Here is a 22,729-nt window from a genome sequence, read left to right on the forward strand (position 1 = left end):
ATCTGAATTTGACAAAAGGAAATTAGGAAGATGTTTCTTACATTTTTTTAAAACTAATGGCCTCGATGCAGTGTTAAAAGGTTGATCAATTCTTAGTGATTTCAGCTTTTGCAGAACACATTAAGACTCGGTCTGTTGGAATGGATTTCCAAAGGCTTATTAGACCTTACAGTCCTGTTGATCGATGACACTTAAAGCCCTTCAATTATGTTAGAACAAGTTTTAACCTTTGTCTTTATTTTTTCTCCCAAATTTGCCAGTTGAAGCACATTTCAGACATTTTTTTATTCTAACTACCTGTTAATTCTGTTATTCATTTATTCTTTGAAAGATTTAATCACTTGAATCTGCCCCAAGGTCGTTTACTGTGCTTGTGTATAATCTTTACAATAGAAATGTTTTTTTTTTTTTTTTATTATTGCTGTATCTGATTTTTTAAGTTATTTAACATTTTATTAGCATAGAAATCTTACATATTAGTTAAAAGTACAAAAATCTGTCAGGTTACTGTGGGATTTTGCTGCACTGGTGCAGACTAATTACTGATTTGAGGTATTTTGAAGCATCTGCTCTAAACAGAATACATTATTACATGTTTTACTTACTGCGTTTATCATGTAAGTGCATGCTTGTAAAGGATCTTACATGAATAAACAGCTGGGCTTTAAAGGTTACCACCAGAACTGCAGCAGGGACCTCATTAAAGAGCCACTTAAAGCTTCATCAGATCAAGAAGGATCTGTGTAGAAGCATCGCCTGCTGGTTTATTAGAAGAACACCGAGAACGTGATGATATTTGTCACGACGAAGTGACATTTGAAAGCTGCTCTGGTGGCAATGGACTGACGCTGCGTTTCTCAAATTAATCTTTTCTCTCACAAGTGTTTTTTACTGACATTTTAAGGGATCTTAAAATGAGGCAGAGCCAGATTTCACACCAAGTGCTCTTTTCTTAAGTATAATCATATCTACATTAGTCTTTTTACTTTACGGCTGATCTGCCCGTCACTGCTGATAAGTCAACTTCAAAAAGTCAGTGTCCATCAATAGAGCATCACCACAAGTCAATTAGTAAAGCGTTTATAACAAGGAATGTACCACTTACAGAAAGCAACAAAATAAATCCACAATTTAACAGTTAATAATTGCAAAACCAATGTTTTAATTATATTAACACTCAAATGAATATATGTCATGAAACACTTTAAAAAGGTGGATTACGTGCAATGGCTCAAGGCAAAAAAAAAAAAAAAAAAAAAAGCATAGAACGAAGGTCTAACATTCTAATAATATGCAAGCAAATTAATATAATAAATTAAAAGAGTTTAATGTCAATAAGGATTACAGCCAAACCAACGATGCTGTAAAACGGGTGAGAAATATACATTTTCTGATTCCCTGCCATTCGCAAAATAAAAATATAAAATCAGAACGATTTTGTTTAGTACAAAATGAAGCACTCTAAATGACATCCACTATTAATACCTGTCATTATTAGTGTTTGTGGAAGTTTTTGCATTCATCTGTTTTCCATAGCATTTCTTTTTTCCTGTGGTATAAGTTCCTGGGCAGGTTATGGCAACATTTGGCATGAACTCTTTATTTCCTTCCAGATTGCATTCCGCAGAGTCTTTTGCAGCAAAGTAAACATGTGCACCAACAACAAAATAAGACAAGAAAATGAAAAGAGGCTCATAAGGGGTTTCTCAAACAACAAATTTGTTCTTGGTGGTTGAACCGCTTTTGGTAGCGGTGTCTGCATGAGACTGGTAACCAATAGTCATCTTCACGGGAAGCCCCAAGCGTTCCTTGTAAACTCTCCTGTTGAAATACGAAATGACAACGTAAGAGGCTGAGGAGGCCTTCAGTGCTTAGAATACTTAAACAGACCGCGATCTGATCTGCCTCACCCTATGTGCGTTACAGCTTCGCGGTTCTCGTAGTCTGATGTCCAGACGGCTATTTTATCCCCTTTTGTGCGGACGTTGACCACGGCTCCGCAGACATCATCGCTGTAGTCGTCAAAGGCCTCTCCGACTAAGCACAGCAGCTGGTGAGAGGATGCAGAGGAAGAAAAGCTGTTGTCTTGACATAATGAATCACATCTTTATTTTGACAGCAACTTGAAATCCTCATTCTTTGCGAAAAGAGAAAAGGCACTGAGGTCATTGAGGTTTGTCGTATTCATTACTGGGGAGCTGACATTTTTAAGGATTTCTGCTTTTTCAAAATCAGTGACACGGCATAGTATTTAGTGGCATTTTACGCTGACATTATTATTTCTAAAGTTACTACTTAATCCCAGTGTGATATTTCAGCAGTATCTGAACACATTTTGTTCTGACAGCTTCGATATCTTCAGACTGCCTCGGCCCTGTTTGAATGTGAAAAACTTCTGCAGCCGACCCAAAGCTTTAGTCACAAACCTGATCATCACACGAGCAGAACATTAAAGGGTTCTTGGTGTTTTTTCATTAACCGATCTTCTGATATTTCACTTCAGTTAAGTTCAGGATCAATGGCAGGTCAGAACAGGAAGAAATTTAGTAAGAATTTACTTTTACCTGAGTTGAGTTCTTCCAGCTTTGGAAGAAGAAATTGTTTTTATCCTATTAAATAAAATCGTAATGTGAATAACCCACTGATTCACCCTATATACTGTAAGTGAATCCTATCCTATATATCAGTGGTTCTCAAACTGTGGGATGTGTACCACTGGTGGCACGTGGGCTCCCTCTAGTGATACGTGGGAAGTCTTCAAAGATTTTTTTTAAGATTAAATAATATACCATGTTCTGATTGAGGGATTTCTGAAAAATTAAAACGTACAGCTCTGCTATCACTTCCGACATAAATGAAGCCAGAAACCTAAACAGCAGTGACGTTTGTAGGGTTAGTGAAGTTGGGCTAGCTGGTATATAATGATGTGCTACGTGGTGGCTAGCTACACAGCTATGGTTAGCATAACATAAACAAAGTGAAGCTGGAGGATGAACGCTAACTTTTTTTCCACTCAATAAAAGTTAACTTGACGTATTAATGTAAACGGACCAAACTTCAGTCAGGAGAACAACTGAGATAATCCATCCACAATACGAGGTTTGTCATTAATATACTGCTGCATGACTGGGGTTTAGTGACATTGTAAGGTTTTAAAAACTGAGCTTTAAAATGAATAGTGATGATAAAAACCGAGACAGGCCGACAGTGATCACTGACTTATTTTCAGAGGCTTGTTGAGATTAAATAGAACAAGATACAAAGCTTTAAAACATGTTAAAAACATAACAGCCTTAATAAACTCAGAGTAGTTTGGACCCAGAAGCAGGTTTCATCATATCATCACTTAAAGATTGGATATCCCACCTGCTGTGGATGTTTTAATGCAGTACAGTTGTTATTTTTATCACTTGTCACATCCTGTTTATGACAGTTAAAATAAATAACATTCATATAAGAAAGAAAATTGTCTCGTGTAAACTGTATATGGTGTTAAACAGGCCTATACTACTGTACTTTAAAGTACCACCCTTATGACCAACATTAAGAGCCATATATTTTATGAGGTGGTACTTATTGTGAAAATTATGAGAAACACTGGTATATATAAATATATCCTACAGGATTTAAACTGCAAAAAAATTTAAAAGATACAAAGAATGTTAATTTCAAAACTAGTATTTAAATATTTTTTATCTTACAAAGAAATTTAAAAATATATATATATATTTATATATAGCCACCAGGTCAATTGGCGCAAGTACCATACCAACAACAACAACAAAAAAAAGCATGGTCTTTGTCTAGGGTATCAATATAATTGAATTTGGATCTCCGCTGGCCCTGATCCAGGCCTGTATAATATATAACAGGATCCAGAGCCAGGTCTGAGATGGCTCTGCTATGCTTTTCCCACAGATGCAGAGCCAGTAGTCCATCTACAACCTACAGGGGTGCTATGGCCAAAAAGCAGGCAAGGGCTTGGTAACCAAAAGAAGGCAGACTGAATGATGAAACAGTTAAAATATGTGGCTGTGTGCGGGGCTACTGCAGAAAAAAATGCAGATGCTGTGCGCTGCAACTGGCTTCCCACTGAAATTACCCCAAATTTTATATTTTGTGGAGCTATGCAAGATTAGATCTTAAAACCTGCTGAAATGGCACCAAGGAAGAATCGGCTCTGCACTGCCAACAGCGCCATGTAGGCAGTAGCCATTCATCAGGCGAGATTTAAAATGCTGCCTGGTTCTTGTTGAGATTTAAACTCGTGAACTTTTACACCTAGGCGACGCCCTTCTTAAGTTATTGAAGTCACAAGATTATCTGAAAACGATCTCTGATGTTGACCTTGAGATTTGAATCTTAGTCACCTCAACCTCCAGGTCAACATCACTGAGATTCAAATTCACCAACATTTTTAGTAGTTGCATCTATTGTATGAATTTTAAGACTATATGTCACCTTGTTCTCGAGTTATTGCATTTAAAAACCTGCCTAGAAATAATATTTGGTAACTTGTTGATTGGTTGGCTGATTGTAGCGCTCACTGCTGCCCCAGGTGGCCATATGTATTAATTCAACACAGTATAAATGTTCCAACATCCCAGTGATATTTTTTATATCTTGTGAAAATGTTTTTTTTCTTTCCTGCATCTGTGCTGAGCATCGCTCGCTGTTAGCACCAAACAAGCAAACCAATTTTCAATTGCTCTCATTTGACCAGGTTGTGATCTCAAACCTGCAGCTCAACACGCACTCACAGCAATCGCACATTTGCTGCCAAGAACATGAAATCAATCTGAGCTGCGGCTCAGTTCAGCTCTGAAAGATACGCTTGGTTGTAATCACCCCTTTCTGCAGGCAACAAGTGTAATGATAACATGGTGTAACTAATTATGGCTGCCAGCATGTAATAAATGTACTGCTTTGGGGAGAGGTTAGAGAAATGATTATTATTGTCACTGGTTTAAGCAATGGGATGAAGAGCACAAGCACAGTCAAACCTACAGTTTCCAGCCAGTAGCGGTCCAGGTCTAATCTCCTCTGCTGCTTGGTGAGTGTAACTAGCCAGCGCCCGCCACGCTTGTTCCTCTCATCCTCCCACATGGGTTCAATGCCATCCTGCAGCAATAGTTCAAATTGTCAGCACACATCCCGAGCAGCCTCTAAGAACGAGGTTTCAACGTTGCCTGCAAGCAATGTATCTTTCCCACAGTTAGGCATTATATGTTTGCGACGGAAAAACGAAAAGATATCAAAAGTCAGCGTGTATGCAGCGAGTGCTGAAACACCTTTTTCTTAAAGATTCACCTTCAACTTATTTCCAGGTAGGTTTTTATTTCCCAGAAGATTTCCTTAATGTAAATTTGTACAGATGATGACTGATAATCACTGGTGTGATCCTACATAAAGGCTTGAGTCCAGTACTCTTTTTTCCACTTTAACTCATCCTCTCTCTCCTGGCTGTGAGCTGGCTTTTTCTTGTTTCCCTTCCCTCCAGCAATGATGCTGCTGCTTTTACTGGAACTCTTGTCTTGGCAGTTCAGTCAGGTATTGTTCTGTTTGCAGAAGCTTTATTTGTTTCTGTTCAGTGTTTGGACTACCACTGCCTTGAGGGGTATGATGTGGGCTGTGGGACAGACCCTCAAAGCAGTCAACTTCAGTACAGGAGTAACTGATATTGTTTTACAATGTCTAAAATAATAATAGGATATCGGTTTAAAACATTTAACTGATCTCTATTCCTGTACTTCAAATGTGGAAGAGGCCTCGGGCCTTTTATTTGCTTATTTAGTATCTCAAAACAACTAAAACTAGCACAAATGCCATATCTCATATCTATGTAAAGACATTTTCCAGCTTAAAAAGATGCTATGTAGTTTTTTTTACATGTAACTTTGAGAATATTTGAAGACTTTTACTTAAAATACAGACTGTTAAAGAAGACACTGACAAGCAAAGGTCACTAAAAACCCCAATTTAATTAAATGTATGTGCATTTAAAGTCAACACTCACTGCTTTTGTCCAGAAAAGGTAAACGAATCAAACATACCTTGAAAAGTGAGTAATCACAGCCTGACATTAGGTTGCTTGACAACTGGATATGGTTGTAGAGACTGAAATAAAGACAGAAAAGCATTAATAAAATCATATTTCACAACATATTATACAGTCAGGGTATCTCACAGCTTGTTTCTCAGTGAGAGCACGGAAGAATCCCAGACATTTATTGTTCCTTACGCCCAGAAATCTTCAACTGTGTCAAATTTAGAGATGAGTCGCAGGTTGGCCTGCCATGTTTTGCTCTTGTCATTCTTGAAGAACCACAGAGACCATCTGTTGTTTTAAGCAGAAAACAAAAATTAGCATATATATAATAGGCCTATTATTACACACACAATGTAAACAAAGGCAAACAGAACTTCTGGGCAAATGAGCAACGTATGGATGCACGAGATGCAGATGATGCTTGTCCCAAATGCTCAACACTAAACTCTCTAATAACTCAGCAACAGGCTGGCAAAAAAATGAAACTAATAAAGAATTAAAGCAGATAGACTCCCACAGTCCAAATATGAGCCAAATAAGGTCTGAATAATAAGCATAATATCTTCAGCTGTACTAAATCCACAGAGCAGAGTGTTCGATGAGCATTTAGAACGTTGTGTGAATTTTTCTAGTGAACCTGTTTATCAGACATTTGAATGTTTAGTTATAGGCCATGATCTAAGACCACATACATTACACAATCCCTCTCATGGACTTCAACAGGCTCAATCACCCTTTGACCCTGAAAACAATGTGGGAGTTAAGAAAACTGAGAAACGCATATCACTGTCAATACAAATAACATTAATCCATTTCAGATGCTTTATGCCACTGTCAATATTTTGGGATATTTATCCATTAGCATTTACCTTCTCATCAAAATGAGCTGTGAGACACCACTAAAGTGTTTAGGAGCCAACTTTTCTTTTAGCTGACTGGATCTCAGTCGAGTTTGGCTTTTATATTTGACCCTTTTGGACATAAAGACCCTTGTGGAATTTAAACATGCATAAAATATTCATTCACAGCTTATTTGTATTCAGCACAGAAGGTACTTGGAAAGTATCCAAGTATGGATTGAGAGGAAAAACACTGAACCCCCCTGGACAGGTCACCACGCCATCACAGACAATCACAGTCTTACTGTGGGGAAATAAAAAAGGCTTGAATCTGACGCTCTGCATGCATAAATACATGGATACAGGTACAATTTAATAAAACTCATATATATAGTTTTGAGTTTTTCCATTTTATCAATGAATCATCCAGATTTTAATTAAGAAAATGCAATCAATCAATTATATTTACTGTCACATACTGTGTATTTACCAGATGTCTACAGGTTAGGGGGTAATTTAAGACCAAACTTGTGATGAAACGCACAACAAAAGTCCAAATGTGTTTATTAATATAATAAGAAGATGAATAATCTTGTTCTGAGACTGAGACAACTGGCTGTGGGACATCACGACCCCATCAGAATCAGCTGGTTTTCTTGGTACGGTAACTTTAATAACTATCCAGTGAAGTCATACAAAGTAAGTCCATGGTGGTGGGGTGAAATCTGGCATTTTAAGTCACCTAACTTTTCCCAGTCTTTTGATGCTTTAGAATTCCTACATGAGCTACGCACATTAAATTTTCAGAGATGGAAAAACACAAGCTTAAGCTCTGTTAAAAATCTGTAAATAATTTACACCCACTCAAAGTGTCATAATCTAAAGCCAAAATCTTACATTTTTATTACTTTTTTTCTTTAAATAATGAACTTTGAACATCAATATCATGGGATATATCACTTTAATCAGCAAAGCAGCATCAATTTAATGTCTGGCGCTTGTACGCTGTTTCTTGGGAAAGATACTGAAGCACAAATTACCCTGATCCATCCATCAGTGTGTGTATGAGTGTGATCGTTAGAACACGCTGACAGGCATAGCATAAAGCACTGCTTTGAGTTCTCACTTGGAGTAAAAATGTGATACATAAGCCAGTCCTTTTACCATTTAATAATTAAATGGAGAAAACCCGAAAAGGTGCTTTACAGTTTGATCTTGCCTTTTTCAAAGACGGAGGTTTCTGTGAGATTTTCCACGAGTGTACTGCAGCCCTTCCAGCCTGCTGGGCCAAAACTGATCCCCAGCCTAAGCACTGGGTACTCTTGTATTTAACAGAAGCTACAGCTGTTACATCAGCTCATCTGACTGTCCTGCTGTTACCATTTTTTGTACATATAAACTCAGCATGAAAGTAAATGACAAACAATGATTTAATGATGCGGTTCCACTGCATTATCTAATTGTGTCTGTTTGGTGGGGGTTGAGTGGGATCTGGAAATTCTAGCTGTGCGATATCAATGAAAACACTGAAGATCCATCAAAAACACATTTGAGATAACTTCATATTTTAATTATTAAATGTGTATTTATGACATTTTATGACTGCCAAGTCTGTTAGACACTGTCTTCAATCAAGCTTTAACTCATCAGAATCTATCTTGGAAACAAAACACATTTGCATTTGTACTTCTATTTATGTTTCTATCATGCAGACAAATTGTGTAAATGGCTCCTCTTCCTCCCGTAAACACAGCACTCATTGTTTTCAGTGAGTGGTCAGTTCATGTCTCTCTTTCACTTCTGCATGAGCGGCTGCTTCGGCCATGAGGAGAAACGGTCATTCAGTTCTTGAACTGAGCCTTGTGATCAAACATGACTCTGACACAGGTCACCAGTATTTTCTCTGGAGTTTGATGCACTTTTCATCTTGACATTTATCCACTCCCGCACACATCTGCAAGCGGTCGCTCTTACTGACCGTGATAAGATGCTGGCATGTCCTATGTGAATGGCAACTGAAATGCTTTTGTTTTGTTTTGCCTCCAAAGCACAATTTTCAAGCCACTTAGACAAAAATTACTTTAATTCTGTTGAATTAGAGCAAAGCCTGCCTAATTGCTGTTCTAAAAATAGTAATTAAGGCTTTATTAAACAATTTTAAACTTTAATAACAGTCCTCAACAAACAGTTATGCAAAGCAAGGAGGTGAACAAACTATCAGACTTTTTGACTTCAGCTGATAAGCAGTACTGATTTACAGGCCTATAAACACATCACACAGATGACTCACACACACTGGACACATGCATATGATTTGGTAATAGGAAGTGAGGCAACAATTATATATATATTATTTGGGCCTTAACAGACAAGCCATACTATTAATTACTATTCAATAATGTGATAACAAGTATTTTTTTATTTTTGCCAGAAATAACAGTAAAGCAACTGTTGGCAAAAAATAATTTAAACGAGTAATTCTGATCTTTAGTTTTTATCTGGAAAGATAAAGAAATTTTGAGACTGTGGGAGTTTTTAAGACGTTTTCAGAAATCTTTTTTGGGGTCATTCAACAGGTTTTCTAGGTTTTGTTTTTTTGAATATATAAACGTGCAGGTTTCATGTACTGGTAACCGCTGAAATTAAAGTTAACTTAAATAACGCTGTAGAACAGCTCCTCAAATAAGTGTCCTGAGGTGTTACCAAAAGTGTCATGACTTGCTTGAAGGAAAACTTTGGGTCGCTTTACATAAACTTGCGGTCTCTACCTGTTCTGGAGCGGGTGTTTGATGTAGGCTTCTGGGCTCACAATCTCCTGTCCGGTCTGCTCAGCTCCATCTTCATCAGGCTGGGAAGGACTTGGGTTAGTTTCCTAAAAAATAGATGGAGGCTCAACACTAATAGAAGGTATACAATAAAACTGAAAACAACATGTTTGAATTCTGGTTTTTCCTCTTGTTTACTTGTTTCCACTAGTAGAAGTCCCATTCTTTAAAAAAAAAAGAAACTGATATTTTAGCCTAAAACGAAACTTAGATCGACTTAAATTCCGTGACGGAAGCAGATGTTTACGGAATCCATTACGAACATCTGGAACACATTTCACTATGATGCGAGACAAAGACTAACTAATATTAACGATAAAATTACTTAATACAAATAAGGAATCCCCTCTATGCTTCTACATCATTTACCTCAGCTTACAGCACTGCTAACGGCGGACCGCAGAGGTCATGTGTCGAACCATTCTGACAGCTGGATTTTTATTTACATAAAGTCCTCCTCGGATATAAGGTATGATTTCACGTGCCTCTAATAAACACATATTTGTTGGAGGTTCACTCTTGTCCGTGACTTGTCCGTCACTAAAAGTGACTGGTTTTCAGGTGAGAGTTAATGTGCTTCCCTCGATTGGTAGCAGTAACGTCAGCCTTGAAAGTTGGGAGATTTCCACATACAAGCATTCCTGTTTTACGCCTCGCTCGTGGCACCCAAGACAAACTTGAAGTACTCAAAACAACACGTGCGGCCCCAACAACGCTCATTAAGCATTTACGGGCTAACGTTAAGAGTTGTACGTGAAGTTTACGGCCGACACCGCCCTGTAATCGAAGCGAGAAGACCCTCATATGTTTTCATGTGTTCTTTACAGAAAGTACTCACCGGTTCGGCGGTCGCCATCTTACAATTCTCTGTTAGGAAAGTTTCTGTTGATTGGACCGAACTATGCAATGTGACGGTCCCGCTGCGGACATGCGCCGTGCATGCAGCTGCCACTGGCTGGCTGCGCCGGCTGGCTGCTTGTCGTCGACTCCACCCCTTGTGCAGACGGAGCAGGCATGGCGAGCACCGAGGCTAGAAGGGAGTGTGAGACAGAGGGCTGCAGTAAGGACGCCAAACTTCAGTGCCCCACATGTATCAAGCTTGGTATTCAAGGTTCCTATTTCTGCTCGCAGGTACTTCTGCTTTCCCGGTTTGTCTGCTTTAAATGTGAGCTGGTGCCGCGTGCCGGGGCCCTCTGTTTTATCACGAGGTTGCTAACTGACAAGCTAGGTAGCTGTGTGTACGTGAATCTATTGGTAAAGCGCAACTTTTTGAGAACGTTGCGGATGCTTATTAGTTGTATAGTGGTACACAGACTGGTGGCGATAAATAATGCAACCAGTGATTGTAACTGGTGCTACCTGCTAACCACCAGGCCGAGGGTAAACGCTTAGCTAGCTAACTTATGGCTAAAATGAGTCATGTAACGACCCTGGTCAAAATAATAGCTGTGGCCAATTGGTGTGAAGTTGTCTAACGTAAAACGGTTTATGAAGTCATATTTATTGTGTAGGAATCACATAAAGTGATGCAGTATGTTGCACACACTTGCATTTGAGTTGTAAAGTGATATGTCACGCAACTCTAGCCCGACAGATCATCCTGGTTCTTTGGTTCCCACGAGACCAAACATCTGTAGGAAATGTGTCATTTTAAAGATGGAGTGTTTATGCGTTGGGTCTCCTACTTGGCTGGAAATCCGAAGAGCTACATGTAGTATGCAAACACATTTCTTTCAGAAGTTTGGCAGCTTAAAGTAGTGACAAGCACATTGGTACGCACTTGTGTTTTAATTACCAGTTATACCACGTGGATATTTCCTTTGTAGCTGCAGACACTGGATTAGAATGATCAGTAGAATTTTGAGTAAAATCTCTTCAGATTTCTTTTAAAAGCTTGATAAATAGTTAGTAATAAACACTGTCAGCAACACGATCTTGTAGTGCAAAAGTATTTGACCCTAAAGGTCTCTGCTGTAAGTGCAGTTTTGGTTCTGCTGCCAGACTATGCTTTCCACTCCGTGCCATTAACTGTCCACGCTGATTTCTAGGCCTTGATGGTTTCTGTTTGCAAATCAGCGAATAAGATGGCCTTTATCGATGGCAGCAGGCCATCCTTTTCCTGCTATTTCTCAAAGTAAAGTAACCCAAATTTCAGTTGTAGCTGACTATAATTGGGTTATGTGGTTGTGATCATGTGTGAATGTTGCATATTGTTGATATGGACTTCACTGAAAAATTTGTGCTGTATCAGTAATAACAATAATTTTTCTTTGCAGGAATGTTTTAAAGGAAGCTGGGCATCTCACAAGTTGCTGCACAAAAAAGCAAGTAGGTGCAATTGGGCACTGTCTACCAAACTAATGAGGTTTTCTAAAAATGGAAATAAAAACGTATTTAGTCCTTACAAGATGCAGTAACTACTGCTAAAACGAAAGCTATAAGGAAATCAAAAAGGACAGTGGGACAAGGTCAAATTAGTGACTGCAAAAACCAGAAAATTCCAACACAAAATAAAAAACACACTATTTGATAACCATAATTTGAAACCGGTCTGAACCAAAAGAAACCTAAAACTAAAAAATGCTGATTATACCCGCTGCATCGCTAATTTTCCCACGTACATGAAATCTAAGTCTCAGCAAATTCATTCATCAAACTCGTAACCACACTGAAGCGTGACTGTCAAAAGAAACACCTGCATGGCAAGATGACCCAACTCTAAGGCTACGTCCACACTAATGTGTTTTCTCTCCGTTTTGGCCTCCCGTCCACACTGAGACGGCATTTCAAAACGGAGCTGCCCCGTCGCAGTGTGGACGCTCATAAACACAGACGTTCTAAAACAATGACATTTTAGTCATGTGATGCAGTCATGTGACCAATTAAACAAAGCTAGCGGAGTGCATTGCACAGCAGTGATTTTGATTGCTCTCAATTTTGACAGCCCTAAAAAAGATTAATATAAGTTTGTACATGCTCCTGATAGCTTTTCTTCAAATTCTTTCATTCTCACTCGCTTTTGCTCATGCGCAGGACTGGAACGTAAGCGATTTCGGTCGTTTCAGTGTGAACGCACAACTCTGTGAAAACAACTGAAAACACTAGTGTGGACGCAGAGTGTTTTCAGACAAAAACGCTGTTTTCAAATCTATCCGGGCTAGTGTGGACGTAGCCTAAGGCAACACATATCCATTACCACAGATCAAAATCATTCACAGCTTCCTTTTAAGACTCCTCTGCCAATCAAATGGCAGCTCAGAAAGCTGAGAGGTGGCACCCCTTACATATATAAGTGTCCTTTTAGAGTCACGAGTTGGTGAAACTTCTTTCTGTACTTTGTGCCAGATGATTCAGACACCCTGTGAGTTGTTTTATGTGTATGTTGTATATTCTTTTGTATTTTAGAGGAAGAGAAGAACCAAAATGAATCTAAGAACTGTGTGGAGAAGGAGATCAACACAGACCCATGGCCAGGGTACCGCTACACAGGAAAACTACGCCCTCACTACCCTCTGGTAAGTAATGAAAAATTAAAGGGCAGTCAGAACAGCTATACTCCACTATATAGGGCTGCATTAACCTGCACTAGCCAAACGAACTGGACATGGTGTGGATAGCCCAGCTTCAGTACACTACTAAGCCTAGTTTATGGTCATTGGATTGGTTATTGCGTGTAAAGTTTTCTTCCTGACAAGATAAACTAGGTGTACACATAAAAGGTGAAGTGAAATGACATTGAGTTATCTTCATGTAATAAAATCATCCCAACAAGTATTTCACAGATTGTAACAGATCAGGGGAATAAAAGAAGCCAACAGGAAAAGCATCATCTGAACTTTTCAGTCGTGTCATCTCGCTTGGCTGTAGTTTGTGTGAAAAACTATTGCCAACATACAGACAAAAGCTGTTGGATTAGGACATCTGAGAATCTAGACACTGCTGATCCTTTGCTGTTAGCTTCCCGTGAGATGTGTTAGGTCTCCTGGTACCACTGCTACTGATGCGAGGTGTAGTAAATGCACATAAAGGCAGAATTAAACTGAATACATCAGTACGTTGATACTGATATCTGGTCCAGCTTTTTGAATCGGGATCAAACTAATATCCGATTCAAATGTCAGAACGGTGCATCAAAAAAAGGGGTGGTGGTGGTGGGGTGCATTGGATTTATAACACAGCACGAAACGGGTACAGGCTCAAGCATAAAGATAAGAATCATCTTATGGTATTTACCTTATTCAAATGAATGGAAATCAAACACAGACACTAACAGAAAATGCTACATTTTGTTACTTGCTTCAAGGATTTTCTTATATAAACACTGACACTGAGTTAACCTGTCTGTCTTTCGTCTGGCCTTCTCTGTAGACTCCCATGAGACCTGTGCCAGGTGACATCCAAAGACCTGACTATGCTGATCATCCCAGAGGTAACCCGATCTCTTTCTGTTCCAGCAGAAGTGATCTTTTTATTTATTTATTCATTTTAAGCTGTAAATCCTTTTTGACATGTCACACTGTGCAGGGAAGTGCAGTTCATCAGAGGTACTGTGTACAAGTAAGAGGATTCATTCAGGGCTTTCATACTTTTGATAAATCAGAAATCAACCCTAGCTCAATTGGGGCATGGGACATGATGAGCATAAGCTGTGGTGTCTTGGTATAAAATGAAAATATTACAATATTTAACCTGACTTTGACCTGCATAACTGATGGGTTCATTGGTATTTTAGTGGCAAATAAGTTACTAATGCGTTACTTTGTAAGTATGTGTTGACATCAGCTAAGTGGGGGGAAAAGTGTACAGTGGGGTATGCAAATCCAGACCACCTTCATTATTACCACAATAAATGAGTTAGAAACTAATGGCACAGATTTAGTAATGCATGCATGAGCATTGAGAGCTACCTGTTGAAGGCCCGTCTCTGTCTGTGTCTGAACAATGCACTCATCCATGCATGCATGTTCTGCCATTTTTGCATGAATGCACAGATAAGCTGATACGTCTTGTGCTGTCAGCTAAAGATCTGTACACACAGAGGATAGTCTGAACAGGCACGTAATGAAGAGCCACATCAGCAAGTTTTGTGCTATAATTGAAATTCAGCAGTTTATCGAGATCTTTGTCACCAGTTCATTTTTAATTTTGCTTAAGTGGGCATATTTAATATGGTGCAACTGTGCCGCGTTCAGCCACAACAACCAGTTTACAATTGAGCTCATGCATTAGAATTAATATCACATGGTTTATATTCAGATGCAGAATTAGATGTGTGCTCACTGTTTGTCCAAGATTATGTTTGCTTACTTGTTTCTAGTCTTTTCAAGTCCACTCAAAGGATAAATTCACATATGAGCCTCAACATTCTTTTTCTTACATCATGGGCAGAACACATTTTACATTGCATGCTGTAGCTACTTAGTAACCTTATTGTACAGATGTGGTTGGGCACAGACCATTTGATTTGAACATCATTTTCAACTTCTAATAATGAAATTCATGTTACTCTCAAGTAGACCCTACTCGCTGACAAGAAATATGTAAGTGGAGTTGAGTTGACAATGAATCAGTGACTATCAGCCTGAGATACAATGGCTATACTCTCATTCTGTATTGCTTCTGTCCTTGCTCCTACTTTAAAAGATTTTCCTTGTTGGTGTAAGTCTGATTCCTAAACCATTTCCTAAAGTCCCTCTCCAGACTCTAACCTTATTTTTAGCTGATGGTGTTGTTTAGCCTTTCCAACATACTGACTTCATCAGGATTTTAAGAGTGGGGTGGAACAGAGGAGCAGCTCATCGTGATTTGCTGTGTTGCTCAGTAGTCACTCCTTGGGGGTGCTGAAAAAGTGTGGACTAAACCTTTAAACATTCACTGATAGATTAATCGTTTCTTCTCCCACAGCGCTCACTGGACTGTTTTTAAATCCAGAACCTGATATTTCTTGTTATGATCTTGTCAAGATCAATCAGTAAATCTGGATTTAAATGTATCTACATGGGCAAAGTATTGTGCTCAGTGCAGGTCGTTTTAAAGCTGCTGCATACAGTATATGGATATAATTTCACAGTTCAGCTTTTGGAGATGTAGCACTTTGAAATCAGTGAATATCATGTAGGCACATCTGTACTGATGCCTTTTATTTCTAAGCTGGTGTTTCAAACCGGACTTGAATAGTCTTCTTTCTAATGTCCCTGTAATATCTCACGGTGATCTCTCTCCCTCGTTGGTGTTGGATTTATTGCAGGGAAAAGTCAACCTGCTGACAGCTCTGCTGTCACGCTGTGTTTTTTTTATCACCAGTTTGTTTCTTTTATGTAAATTATCACAAGCTGAGATTACGCTAACCTGCCTTATTTTACATTTATTTCTCTGGGCAAGTCATTCTTTTTTTGCAGCCATGGCAACCTCTGCATCTGTGTCATCTGACTGCATAGATCCACACTCAGGTAGTCATGGTTACAGTCTCCTTTCATTCTCCTGTGGTGCCAATTCGGGGAGTGAAGTACAATTGATTCAGGACAGTGTTTCAATGGATTTAAATTATTACGGGTAAATAGGGATTCTTTAATAACTCAAATGTGGACAGTAAGCATCTTCAAATCAGCCGGTACACATCAACTAGCTGCACATCCCAAAGGAAAAGGCCCAAAAATGCCTGATATAGGCCTCTTATTAGTTGAGGCTCGGTCCCGCTTCAGGGCTGAACACGAGCATTTTCAGCAGTGATTTTCATTCTGAAAACATAATGTACACACGGTTCTTTTCTCATACTTCGCTTCTTCTCAGAACAGGTGTATCAAAGCGTTAGTAAGTCTAATTGATTTCCATTGTCACACTGTGGCCTCTTCAGGTCAAAAGGACATCAGCATTTGATTCAAACACTAATCTGTCTCATGTCTGTGTTGCTAGGCAACTGTTCACGTTCATCCAGCATTCATCTGGTCGAGTTAATAAATTATGGACCAGCGAATTATTGATGACACGGGTGCTTTGACCAACAGATATTTGTATGCATTTTGCAGTCCAATAAAAATGTTGGGCTCTTGTTGGATCGGTCGTTACCAAGCTGACCTGCTGCACTGAGACCTGCACTTTTGTTGTTCTCCATATAACAGAAGCTGCCGAGCTTTGTTCTTCTGAGCCGACGGTGTGAGTGTCATTAGACCCTGCCTCTGCTCAGGTGCTGAAGCTGTAGTGTAGTCTTTATAGGAGTGGCTAGTTATTCATAGCAGCACAAGATGCGTTCATGCTTGTTAGATGTTTAGGGCTGAAGCTGGCAAAATATCAAAACAGTTCAGCTTGATATGCACTCAGGACACTTTATTAGGAACACCAGTGCAAACTAATAGACTGCAATCTGATGCAATTCTACTTTTACACTTGTGATTTTTGTTGATATTGTGAGAAAGATGGTTTGGTTTTGTACTGGATTTAAATATACTATCGGTCCTCATGATCATACATGAGGTCATACCTGAGATGAGTTTATTTTTCAGATTTATACTTTGCAGCTCCTCTGCAAAGACTGTAGCTGTACAAGCAGTAAAAAATTAAACATCACAAGGATTTCACATTAAAAGTACCAAAACTAAACCAGGTGGCACTCCTGTGCTACCATCAGTAGTTCTATTCCTCTGTTATATCAAAAACAACGTTCATGTCCTAAAACAAGGAATACCTGTTTGTAGTGATTAAACTTTTCTCATGAGAGCGCACCCTGGGCTTAGACTTTAGCCATGGCTTTCTGAGAGTAGATTTGCCTTCTGCTATAGAGAGTAGTGTTTTTTATTTATTTTTCCAGATGTTCCCTGTTCTTACACAGTGGTTTTTACTGAAACTAAATCACTGTTTTCTGATGGTCTAGAGGTGGATTAATTGTGTACTGTAACTTGTTGAAGCTGCGAGGAGTCAGAGACAACTGAAGGTAAAGCTCATAGGACAGTATGGATTAACATGCTTGCCTTAATTTAAGTATCTATATTCTTGCATGGGGTAATAGTTACAGTTGCACCAATTACAGTGTAACTGTTAAAATTGTAGTATGAATGACAATGCCTTGTGCCTTCTCAGTAACAGATGATTTATTTAGTTGTCACTTGTGATGGAAAAACAAAATCAATCAGGAGAATGTAAATCCAGCAGTGACAGTCTGGAAATTGATAGACTGACAGCAGCTGCTATTGCAAGATCCTGGCTGAATGAGCTCATCAGTTTCACTGAGTATTGACGTGTGAGTGATGCCAGTTGTCTGTCCTTGTTTCCGTCCCGTAGGGATGTCTGAGTCCGAGCAGTTCTTGAAGGGGACGTCACAGATCAAGACTCTTTACCCCGAGGACATTGAGGGCATGAGAGTTGTATGCAAGGTAGCAATCAGTATTGACTGTCTGCTTTCAAAGCGTGCATTTCTAGCTTACCTTTTATTGCAGTGCGATTTTGACATGTGTGCTATTTGCAGCTGGCAAGAGAAGTTCTGGACATTGCAGCCGTGATGGTGAAACCAGGCGTTACAACAGAAGAAATTGACCACGCCGTACATCTGGTGCGTTGTTTTGAAACAAGACACAATGCCTAATTTTTGGATCCACTAAACACAAACTCGCATTATGGCTCATTATAGTGCATCCACATGTCAGCGCCAGGCATGTAAGCAACGTAAGCACTTAGGTTTGAACTGTTAAATATATCAAATTAACTCATTTAAAATGGATTATTGGTCTTTAATATTTGTCATACATTTACATTTGTACTCTGTTGTTGCACTGCTGCCATCTCTGTAACATACACACTTTGTCCCGACAGGCCTGTTTAGCAAGGAACTGCTACCCCTCCCCTCTCAACTACTACAATTTTCCCAAATCCTGCTGCACGTCTGTTAACGAAGTCATCTGCCATGGCATCCCAGACAGAAGACCCCTGCAAGAAGGAGATATCCTCAATGGTGCGTTCACTGCCTCACATGACTTCTCTTATCTGTTCCTGCTTTACTGCCATCGTGTGCTTTAATCTCCAGGGAACTTTAATACTACAGTGTTTAAAAATGTATTCATATTCCCAATGTCTAGCAAAGTCCTGTGAATGCTTGAGTTTGTATACTGGTAAATGTTTGAGGTGAGGGGGGGAAGGGGAATTGGGATGACAAATGATTGTACCGAGATCCCGAAATGGTATCAGCAGGAGTTTGGCCAATTTTAGCCTCTTTATGAATATTTCTGCTAAGGTGACGTCTTCTATCCGCCGCTCCCCTCAGAGCGTCTGATGGAGTACTTGCCAACAACTCATCTCTCGCTGCGTGGCCCGACAAGACAAATAGTTTCATTAACCTCTACCAGTGGGGCTTTGCCAGTCAGATTCTCTGCTGTCTATATTTTTCCTCAAGTGGGGAAAAGTCCCAGTTTGCAAACTGGCACTTCCAATTTTATCAGCAATTTTTTAATAAAAGGATATTTTGTATTGCCTTGCAAATGGATACGTGTTTTCTGAAAACTTGCTAGCGCCTGTTATTAACTGCTCTTGGCAGGTCGTTCATAATATTGCTCCCTTTGTGTTAAACATAAAAGAATTCAGTTTGTCATCTGACACAATGGTCCTGACATATTTGTCTTCCTACGCTCACGCAGTGGACATCACTGTGTACCACAATGGTTTCCATGGCGACCTCAACGAAACCTTCTTTGTTGGAGAGGTGGACGAAGCAGCAAAGAAACTGGTTCAGACTACGTATGAATGCCTTATGCAAGCCATTGACTCTGGTAGGCTCACTTTCTGTCTTTCTAACATTTTACAGTGATGGTGGTGTTTTGTGTTGATGTGATGGACGTTATGTTCTCTACCCTTGTTTAATCAAAGACACAGCTTTGGCTAAATCAGCCAGTATTAGCTTATTAGGATTTTTGGTATCAATATATTGAGGTCATTGAATAACAAGAATTAGCAGATTTCGGCCACCAGAGAGCACTTACATTTCAGAGCAAGTCGAAATTGATGGGTCATTCCTCAGTGACCCATCAGTTTGTGATCCTTAAAGTGGCCAGGATATTGCAAATTCTGATTATCTACATGTGCGTGGCAACTGGGATGCATCATCTGCTAAGGAACATCATGCATTATGGAAGATTATCAGCTAATCACATTTTTATTTTCTGGTCTGCGCAATAAGAATAAAAGCAGATCCTCTTTTCCCACAGCCTCTTCAGAGGTCTTGTTTTGTCCAGTTAATAGTCAAAGATATTCAATTGACTGCTGAAGGCAAACACAACATTACCTTTGTGAACCTGAAATAGGAAAATACTTTACATTTTGAAACATTTACGTAGAAACAACATCGTTTTCCATGTCAAATAGTTACATTAGTGTGTGTGGTTCAGGAAATGAACTAAGCCATGTGTTGTTTGCTTCCTCAGTGAAGCCTGGCATTCGCTACAGAGAGCTGGGTAACATCATCCAGAAGCACGCTCAGGCCAACGGCTTCTCCGTGGTGCGCAGCTACTGCGGCCACGGCATCCACAGACTTTTCCACACGGCTCCCAATGTGCCGCACTATGCCAGTGAGTAACTCCCACGGTTAGCGCTGAATGTGTTAGCATTAATTACTCAAAAGTGCATGATTTATGTTCTCCTTAATTTCCCAGAAAACAAAGCAGTTGGTGTTATGAAGCCTGGCCATGTGTTCACCATTGAGCCCATGATATGTGAAGGTGAGTGTAACCTTTGTATGAATAATAATCTTTACAGAAATAGATCAAATGAATATGTTAGAAAACTGCTTTAATTAGACAATTTGCAAACTACATAGTTCAAGCGACTAAAACTAGAATACTATGTCAAGTTAAACATTGGAATTCTTGTTTCTGTTTGCAGCTTTATTACAGTGTAGTTCTCATAATACACCATAAATGGTGTTTTGCTTGGTTTTTAGGAACAGAATCCTTTGAAGAAACCAAATCGTTTTATCTAATCAGCTCATCTTAAAGCAAAATGACCAAGTTGCCTTCAGACATCACCTTCACAGTCGAGCATATACTGAGCAAAGCTGAGACTATTAACAGATTCTTACAGGGTAAAATTGTGTAAAGCCAGTCAGGCTCCAAAATGGGTCATTACACTTTAAAACCTTTAACTATCTCACAGGTAAACAGTGAGTCATTGCATAGCTCAGAAGCTTTGTTTTGTCGATTTTGCTAAATTGACGCTGTGTAAGCCAAAGTCAGAAATCGTGTGCGTGTGTGTAATGTCTCAGGTGGCTGGCAAGATGAGACGTGGCCAGACGGCTGGACGGCGGTGACCAGAGATGGGAAGCGCTCGGCTCAGTTCGAACACACCCTGCTGGTGACGGAAACCGGCTGCGAGATCCTCACTCGCCGTCTGGAAGACAACGGACGCGCTCATTTCCTCAGCCAAATGTAGACCGGACAGAAACGCACCAAGGACTGGACTTTAACACACACACACACACACACACACACACACACACACCCAGCACTTCTGCAGCTCGCACACACAGCACATCAAAAAATCATGAGGCACCGCTCCTGGAGCTCAGTGTAACTGCAGCTCTCATGGCTTTCTGAATTAAATATTGGTTCCTCAAAGTAAATGGAAGTACTTGAATGTGTCTTATATCAAATGTGGATTACTTTATTAGTGAAAACTGTATCCTCTGGAGGAAATATAAAAGTATTTATGAGATTTGGTTTTGCTTAGTGGACAGGATTGATAGGCTCGTTTTCACCTCTGGGTCTTGTCATGCCCAGAGCTGTCACAGGCTGTCTAGTTGTTGTTGTCAGTGGTGGGTGGAGCTCAGGGCAAATTCAACTAGTACACCATGCTTTGCTTCTGTTTTTTCCCCCCCCAACCTCTGCTAACTTAATCACATGTCATATGAATTTACCGGTTGTGGAGTGAGGAGAACCAGCAATACTAGAGAGCAGAGGGAACAGAGTCCACAGAACACCAACACACAACTTAAAATTTAGGCTTATCAAATTCAAGTTGGGCAACTAAGGCAGGTTCACGGCCAGAGAGCTAAAGGAAACAATTGGTATTGAGTTGATTTACTGTTTAATGGAAGACGAGGCTGATTAGCTGACTACACTATGTCACCGTCTCATTCACCTGTTGACGTGTCCAGTACAAGTGCTGTAACCTAATTGTTATGTCTTGAATGTGGCTATTATTAGCGCTCATCCGGTGAGGAAATGGGCAACGGTTGCTAGGAGAATTGTGACGTAGCCTCAAGAGCATCTGCACGGTTATCCAGAAAGACAATAAAGACCCTGAACCTCAAAGTGCTGGACTTTTTGGCCCTGCTTTGAGAAGTACTCCTTTGGTGTCTCATGTTTTCAATAGCCCCGTTGTAGCAAATTAAAATGTGAATCTAGAAATTGAAACTAGCCAGCTATCTCCATCGGTGGCTCCCCTCTCCTTTTACTCTGCAGTAGTCACCATTCATCTCGATGACGGGATTTTCCTCGTGCAAGAAACAGCATTCGGTATTTCTATATTTTCAGAGGACTAATGTGATCAGAGTTTCTCTGCCATCTTTGTATTTCTTCTAATGGAGTAATAAATGACTCTTCTGTAGCTGTGTGTGGGTGAGTTTGTCCTTCAGTAGACTGCAAATGAAAATCCCAAAAGTGGCTTAATTTAGCAGCCTTTTATTAATGGAAGTGACAGTTTGGGTTCTTCTCAGCTGTAATGCCTTTTTAAACTCAGAGGAGGGCAGTGATGATCATTAAAGTTTTGATTTTTGACTCTGTTTACTCCCGTGTTACACAATTTCATCATTTTTCAGTGCATTTTCCTCTGCTTCATTCATTGCAAATGAATTTAGTCCCACAAACTTGACTGTGTCTATGTTTGTAAGAGTTGGAACTCTGATTTCCTTTTATCATCTAAGTTTTGCTCTTATGTGCAGTTTGATGCTTTGAAAGGTTTCTGGAGTAAAAGCTTAGCATTTCCTCGTGCTAATTGCACATTTGTAAGGTATCTAGCATTACTAATGGATCCTGTTGTGT

The 22,729-nt window shown here is 39.6% G+C and overlaps 2 protein-coding genes across 3 annotated transcripts; one reads left to right on the plus strand and one right to left on the minus strand.

Annotated features, from left to right (window-relative positions):
• Positions 1-1,066: 1,066 nt before the first annotated feature.
• Positions 1,067-10,674, minus strand: eif4eb (eukaryotic translation initiation factor 4eb). The gene is made up of 7 exons (XM_084914630.1): positions 10,552-10,674; positions 9,657-9,760; positions 6,242-6,337; positions 6,054-6,117; positions 5,008-5,121; positions 1,911-2,050; positions 1,067-1,821 (listed from the first exon to the last, which is right to left on the minus strand). Exons 1-7 carry the CDS (start codon positions 10,567-10,569, stop codon positions 1,707-1,709), a joined length of 651 nt encoding a protein of 216 aa, XP_084770756.1. The 5' UTR covers positions 10,570-10,674; the 3' UTR covers positions 1,067-1,706.
• Positions 10,675-10,677: 3 nt separating this feature from the next.
• Positions 10,678-22,295, plus strand: metap1 (methionyl aminopeptidase 1). Of its 2 annotated transcripts, XM_084914628.1 has the most exons (11): positions 10,678-10,844; positions 11,990-12,041; positions 13,119-13,228; positions 14,082-14,142; positions 17,988-18,079; positions 18,172-18,255; positions 18,516-18,654; positions 19,334-19,465; positions 20,117-20,260; positions 20,345-20,410; positions 20,953-22,295. In XM_084914628.1, the coding sequence occupies exons 1-11, from the start codon at positions 10,728-10,730 to the stop codon at positions 21,117-21,119; spliced, it is 1,164 nt and encodes a 387-aa protein (XP_084770754.1). In that variant the 5' UTR covers positions 10,678-10,727; the 3' UTR covers positions 21,120-22,295. The 2 variants fall into 2 exon arrangements, with proteins under 2 accessions (XP_084770754.1, XP_084770755.1); XM_084914629.1 differs by lacking the exon at positions 11,990-12,041 and having other exon boundaries at positions 10,695-10,844.
• Positions 22,296-22,729: the final 434 nt, after the last annotated feature.

This window comes from Perissodus microlepis, chromosome 19 (assembly GCF_051167445.1).
Source record: "Perissodus microlepis isolate ML-2025 ecotype Zambia chromosome 19, ASM5116744v1, whole genome shotgun sequence".
Classification (NCBI taxonomy): Eukaryota; Metazoa; Chordata; class Actinopteri; order Cichliformes; family Cichlidae; genus Perissodus; species Perissodus microlepis.

Excerpts from the sequence above, each read along its gene's own strand:
- eif4eb (XM_084914630.1), bottom strand. Across the intron at positions 6,338-9,656 it reads AAACACCCGCTCCAGAACAG|ATGGTCTCTGTGGTTCTTCA; the intron begins GTAGAGACCGCA and ends TTAAAACAACAG. Across the intron at positions 6,118-6,241 it reads ACAGTTGAAGATTTCTGGGC|TCTCTACAACCATATCCAGT; the intron begins GTAAGGAACAAT and ends TCTTTATTTCAG.
- metap1 (XM_084914628.1), top strand. The coding sequence starts at position 10,728 with ATGGCGAGCACCGAGGCTAGAAGGGAGTGTGAGACAGAGGGCTGCAGT. Across the intron at positions 12,042-13,118 it reads GTTGCTGCACAAAAAAGCAA|AGGAAGAGAAGAACCAAAAT; the intron begins GTAGGTGCAATT and ends TTTGTATTTTAG. Across the intron at positions 20,411-20,952 it reads TGAGCCCATGATATGTGAAG|GTGGCTGGCAAGATGAGACG; the intron begins GTGAGTGTAACC and ends GTAATGTCTCAG.